The sequence below is a fragment of the Eschrichtius robustus genome, chromosome 14, assembly GCF_028021215.1.
Source record: "Eschrichtius robustus isolate mEscRob2 chromosome 14, mEscRob2.pri, whole genome shotgun sequence".
In the NCBI taxonomy this organism is placed as follows: Eukaryota; Metazoa; Chordata; class Mammalia; order Artiodactyla; family Eschrichtiidae; genus Eschrichtius; species Eschrichtius robustus.
The window spans coordinates 25,562,073-25,568,868 of NC_090837.1; the positions used below are offsets into that span (position 1 = coordinate 25,562,073).

The 6,796-nt window shown below is 51.7% G+C and overlaps 1 gene segment (V, D, J or C); it reads left to right on the forward strand.

Moving 5' to 3' along the window:
- The first annotated feature begins 1,358 nt into the window (after nt 1-1,358).
- LOC137776183 (immunoglobulin lambda variable 3-25-like) lies at nt 1,359-2,600 on the forward strand. The segment is given in 3 exon segments: nt 1,359-1,428; nt 1,587-1,910; nt 2,545-2,600. Coding segments are annotated over 3 exon segments (426 nt in total).
- The last annotated feature ends 4,196 nt before the right edge of the window (nt 2,601-6,796 follow it).

Sequence of the window (6,796 nt, forward strand, 5' to 3'; positions counted from 1 at the left end):
AAAAGGCCACCAAAGTGTATTGTTAACTAAAGAGGGAATCAGTGAGTTATGAGGTCCTAGAGTTTCCTGTTGTCACTCTGCAGGAATCCAAGGAGAGGGGTTCAGCCATCTGTATGATTTCTGGATAGAATCCCAGTGGAATAAGCATGAGATCCCCAGTTTCCTTAAAAAGGCAGACTATGCTAAGGTAGAAATGCTAGCACCACAAACTCTGAGAGGTGTGAGATGACATAAAAAAATTTAAAAAATAAAAAAAAGAGGAGAGATGGTGAAGATCATGATGTTGATGATGGAGATGATGGTGATGAAGCTGGTGATGGTAATGATGATGGTGATGAAGATGATGATGATGATGGTGATGATGATGATGATGATGATGATGATGATGATGATGTAAGGGCTTAAATGACCTCAAGTGCCAGGAACATCATCACCCAACTGACCTCCTGGGGAGGGGATAGTATCAATCTTGGTTCCCAAATACAAGGAACCTTGGGTCCTGAGGGGATTACACACGTTGCTATGGAACTTGACACTTTGCAGCTACAGTTCATCCTGCACACTCTACTCTACTAACAAAATCAAAGGGACAGGAAGGGCATTTCTACCCTGAGACATGGTTACAGGAATAGCAATTGCGCTGTGTAGGTGACCTCTCTGTGCTGGGCCGGGCAGGGCAGGGGTCACAGCTGCTCAGAGGCAGGGCTGGACTCCCTGGTCCACACTCTCTCAGGTGGTCTTTGGGGTGACCTGAGGGAGGGGAGCCCCGGTCTGATTCTACTCCACCAGCAGGGGGAAGCAGAGCGCAGCCATGAGCATCAGGACAGAGGGTGGGGCTGCCCAAGTGGAGCCTCAGAGGGAACCAGCCCTCAGGGTCCACAGGTGTCCAAGGTTCAGTGCTCGGCAGGAAGCTGGGACTGACTGTGCCATCCCCTCAGAACACAGTAACCATATTAAAGGGTCACATTCACAGTGAACCCCAGGACACCCAGGGAAAGGGGCACAGTCCGTGCCTCAGCCCACGGCCAGGATGCTGCCAGGCTGACAGCCCCACTGGGCCAGCCCAGGAGAGACCACAGGCCAGGACGGTTTCAGACAGTGGTCATGCGGTCAGACATAAGGAAGGTGACTGTGACCTCAGACCTTGGAGGCCAAGTCTGATTTTTTGGACATGCGAAGCCGTGGAGGAAGCTGGGTGACAGTCACCTGGGCTGATGGTTTGGGTGACTCCCATCTCAGTGAGGAGCCCCGGAGGGGGTGTAAATTTGCATAAACCCAAACCCTCACTGCCCCTCTCAAAGCTCTGAGAGGGAATAAAAGGATCTGAGTACAGCCCAGCGCTGCTGTGGTGTCTCGGAGGCAGAGCTCAGGGCAGCCCCACCATGGCTTGGACCCCTCTCCTGCTCCCCCTCCTCATTCTCTGCACAGGTGCTGCTCCCCGGCCCTGCCCGCAGGCTCAGGCCCCCCAGGACCCTGGGCTGGGCCTGCCTCACACCCAGAGTTCAGCCCAGGCACAGCTTCAGAGTGGGACCCCTCCCTGCGAATGGGTCCTTCATTCTCAACCCCTCTCCCATCCTCTCTTACAGGCTCCGTGGCCTCCTATGAGCTGACCCAGCCGCCTTCAGTGTCCGTGGCCTTGGGACAGACGTCCAAGATCACCTGCTCTGGAGACCTACTGGACGAAAAATATACATCTTGGCACCAGCAGAAGCCAGGCCAGGCCCCTGTGCTGGTCATTTATCAGGATAGCAAGCGGCCCTCAGGGATCCCTGACCAATTCTCTGGTTCCAGCTCAGGCAAAATTGCCACCCTGACCATCAGCGGGGCCCGGGCCGAGGACGAGGCTGACTATTACTGTGGGTCAGCTGACAGCAGTGGCTATCTTCACAGTGACACAGGCAGATGGGGAAGTGAGACACAAACCCCCTCCCCGTCTGGCTCACACTCTCCTCCAGCCCCAGGAGGACTGTGGACAAACAGTGACAGGTCTGGTCCAGTTCCCCCAGATCTGAGCTCCCCAGGCTGCCCCTCCTCCCAGCCCTCCAGGCAGGCTCTGCACAGGGGCGTTAGGAGTGGATTATGGCCCGAAGGACCAGGCTGTCCTGGTGTTATCCGGGCCATGGTGTTGACTTGGGGAAAGAGACCTGAATGAAAGGACAGACAGAGGGGACACAGACCCAGTGCTAGTGGACCCTGGATATCCACATGGTGCTGACTGGCCACTCATCAGCCCAAATCTCCTGGATGGACTCCCAGAACCACCCAGCTCATCAGAGCTCCTGAACCTCCAGGATCTTATGAAAACGTGGGACCCTGAACAGAGCAAAGCAGCACAGTGGACAGAGTCGGGGCCACCACGTCCCTCCTCCGGGCTCACCCACCTCCCACCCGTGCTGGAGCCCCTGACAGCTCCCAGCTGTGCCCTCCCTGGGGAGGGCTGTCATTGCAGACATGGCCCTTCCCAAGGTACTGGCCCCTCTCTGAGGATGACTCAGGTCCAATGATGCCTGAGGCCAGGATCCCAAGTCCCTGCCTCGGTTCAAGATGACATGCAGGGCCCCACCGCCAACTCCTCACCTGTCACCACACTGCAGGGCTGACCTGTCTAGCCTCCCACGCTTCCATCCAGAGATCACACTCAACACTATGCATGCAGCATTCAGAGTGAAGTTCCAAGGATCCCAAAAAGAAAATGCAAGTCTAGAGGGAAGAGTATTGAAGGGGAGAGAGCTGCACAGAGAGAGCTCTGCAGACTCCAAATATTCCTCAGATACTGAGGGGCTCACATGTAGGAAGAAACGACGTGAGGTTGAGGAAGGAACCACCAAGGACATTGGAGGACGGTCCACACGCGTGGAGTCACACATGCGTCCGAATAGGGCCCACTCCCCAGACACAGGGGGAAGCTCCTAATCAAGGCATCAGAGTGAGCAGTCTGAAGAACACCCCACAGCAGTGCGGAAACTTAACCCCAGATCAAAGGCTGCCCTGGTCCCACCTAAGAAAGTGTAAAAGCAAGTACAGACAGGATTTAACTGTGTCCAAGCAACTTTGCTAAAACTAAAAACAGTACAAAAACCCTATAGGGAGAAATACAAAATATCCCATATACAACAAGGAACATCTCATAATACCTGAACCCTGTCAAAAATTTCCTGTAAAGAGTCAGGAAAATAAGAGCAATAATAAGTACAAATGTCAGTTAATCCAAACTTGCCCTGAAATGGCCTAGATGATACAGTTTACAGATGAGGATACAAAAGGAATTTTTATAACATATTCCATTTGTTCTTGAGGTTGAGGAAAGATTGAACACATTAAGTGGAGATGTGGAAGCCTAAAAGATGATCCAAATTGAATTTCTACAGATGAAAACTACAGTATCTGAGATTAAAATACTCTGGATGAGACTGACAGCACTTAGATGCGGCCAAGGTGAAGACTAGGGAACTTGATGACATAGCAATAGAAACTATCCAAAATCAACACAGACCATTAAAAAAACAATGACCAGAGATGTCATCCCCTGCCCAAAAAACGACTCTTCTTAACAAATTTTACACATCATTCCAAGGTCCAGCTCTCTCTCAAGCTCATTTCGACAAGGTAGGACAGGTAAGCTCCAGACCCATGTGGCCTTAAAAAGACTTAGGAGGCCAGCAGGAGGGGGTGAGGGTGTCCACGGCGACCTGGAACAGAGCTCCTGAGATCCAGTGGGCGCACTGAATGGGTTTAGGGGTCCCTCACTCCAATGTGAACTCAGCTTAAGTAATTACATCTGAATTGACCCTATTTCCAAATAAGGTCCCACTCTTAGGCACTGGCTGTTAGGACTTCAACTCGTAATTGTGGGAGGTCCTACAATATGTTTGTGTATTTTGGTGTGGCCAGAAACTTTTGTCAGTGACAAAATCCCAAACCCAAGACACTTCCCTTCCCCCGCCCCATTCCTATGTCCACTATTCCATTGTCTCTGCTTTTTATTCAGTGTAAAGATAAGGATTAAGGATGTTCATAGATGGGAGAGGAGTAAATATTCATATGTGCTCAAAACATATCAAGCCCCATCCCTGTTCTTCCTACTTATTAACTTGTTTAATCACAAATAATCAATGAACAAGCATCCCCATTATATCCCATCTTACAGACGGGGAAGCTGAGGCATGAAGGGCAGAGAAACTTGTTTCACATCAGAACTGGAACGGGGCAGACCCGGTAGCAAACGAGATCCCTCCACCCGAGTCCCTGGACTTCCCCACATCCTGTGGCCTCTCATTGTGTTTCCAAAACTAAGGCATGGCTTTTTCCGAATGTGCCAGGAAGTTCTCTCTCTTATTTCAGAAACAAGTGGCTGACATTGTGGCTTTACAGTGCTGCCCTATCCAATACATACACTATTTGAACCACGTATGTAATTTTAAATTGTCCAGTAGACACTTTTTAAAAATTAGGAGAAACCGATGCAGTTACTTTCCATAATAGGTTTTGCTTAACTCAATTACTTGAACATATCATTTCAACGTGAATTAAATATAAAAATATTGATACATTCTACACTATGCGATCCTAAATCTTTGAAATCTGCTGGGTATTTCAGATCTACAGCACATCTCACTGCGACCACCCAAATTGCATGATCAGTGGCCACATTGGCTTGTGGCCACCATGTTGGACAGAACAGGTGAGATGGATGAGGTTTCCTTGGGGGTAACTGTGCTTGCAGTATATACTCACCACCACCAGGAGGCAATGGAGGGTCCCAAGCCCAGAGTCTTTGCTGGGGAGGGCCTGCTCATCCACTTTCCACCCAGACCAGGGATATTGAGGCCCCCCAAAACAAGGGAATTTTATGCATGTATCCACACGACTAACTTCTCAAAGATAAGGTGGTAAATACAACTACAATCTTACAGAAGAATCTCAGCCATCAAGCACAATTTTATTACAGTCTGTGAAACAAATGACAATAATCTGTGAATTTGTTAATTAATATTGATACATCATCCCTTTCAATAGGAAGACCATATCTGGAAACCCCATGGCAATTCATAATGTTCTATTTTGTGCATAGGCCTGGAAGGAAAGGTGGACCATAAGGAACATTTTATTGACATAGGATATGGATCACCTGAATGCAGAAGAGAGAGTTGTGACCAGACGGGCTCAGGAGGCCTGGGGTTGGAGAGGGAGGACCTATGGGGCCTGTTGAAGGGGCAGTGCAGGGAAGGGGCTGAAAGTTCAGGCTCAGAAGTCAGTCTCCTGGATGGAATCTTGAGCACTCATCCCTGTCTGGGGACTCTGGGAAAATCTCTTACCCTCCCAATGATGGCTCCTCCTCATTAGACTGGGGAGAGGTTGTGCCTTCAGCAGAGGGCGTTGTGGGATTATTAAGATACCAGGTGGGGTGCTGCAGGAAACTCACCAAGGGTCTGGCATAGATTGGGGGCTCAAAAGTCATCATTTTGTTGAAGTAGCAACACATGTAAGAAGACGTCCATCCTGGGGGCACTAGGGGGCACTGTGGGTCCTGGTTGGGGACCCTCATTGGTCCAAGTTCCCTGGGCAGGGTTCAAGTGCAAAGGGCATGACTGACGCTTCCTTGAAGACACCCCTCTTGAGGAGAGTAAATCTCCCTCTGAAACCCACACGTGGCCCTTCTTCTGACCCCAGAGAATTACAGGCGTGAGGCCCCTGGGCTTAGGGCTCAGACAGGAGCTGAGACACAGGATGGGGAGGGAGGAGTAGATTTGCATTCACTGCTCCTCCCTTTTTGAGCTGCAAGGGGAGAGGATAAGACAGGGCCCTGGGGAGGCCGGTCCAGCTGCACAGCCTCAGGGCAGAGCTCCCAGAAGCGCCTCCCACCCTGGCAGCAGGGATGGGCGTCAGGGGATGCTGAGCTGGAGAATACGGTCCCCACACCCCCGAGTCTCAGCCTGTGGATAATCCACTCAAATGCATTTGGGAGGGAGGTTTGTGAACATGAGGTTTCCTCCATAGCTTTTCTGAAATCTGAAAAATAAGCATCTTTCACAGCCACCAGTGCCACTGAGTCAACCTGGGGCAGCTGTACTGAGCACAGTAACCCTGAACCTGGGCACTGACCTGCCTGGGGTTGGGTGGGATTTTGGGGCTGGATCCTGAAGGTCAGCCAGGCTCCCCGTGACTGAGGCCTGAGAGGGAAAGTCCAGGAGCTGCCCGTGGCCTGGAGGACTCCACGGGGGCAGGAGGGGAGGAGGCGGCTGGTCTCCTGGGGAGGGATCGACAGGGGGGCCAGGGGCAGGACTGGACAGGACATCAGGGCTCAGTCCTGCAGTGACCTCTGTCCCCGACTCGGCCTGGACTCACAGGGGACACAGGGCCCTCTCCCGTCACCCCACCCCAGGAAAGGGTTGTTCTCTCCAAGGGTTTGCTGTGACTTTGTCCCAAACAAGGCCTCCTGCAGGTCCCTCTAGTGGGGAGTGTCCTGCCCCCCTTACACTGTAGGAAAGGGGGCCAGCAGGATGGCAGTGAGTAAACCCACCCCCATGCGGGTCCCACCATATCCACATGCCCCGGGGCCTGTGCTGCTAAGAAGTGAAGACAGCAGGAGCCTGTGACGGACACACAGAGGGACAGACGGCAGGATGTGAGGACAAGGATGGAAAAGGGAAGCCGATGAGACCATTCCCTGCTGTGCTTAGATGGCAACCCACCAGGGAGGGGTCTGCCCCTATGGACTCGATCAGAGAGAGATGGACATCCATTAGAGGGCATCTCTCTGGTCAAGGTCATAACACGGTCAGGGTCTGGGTGAGAA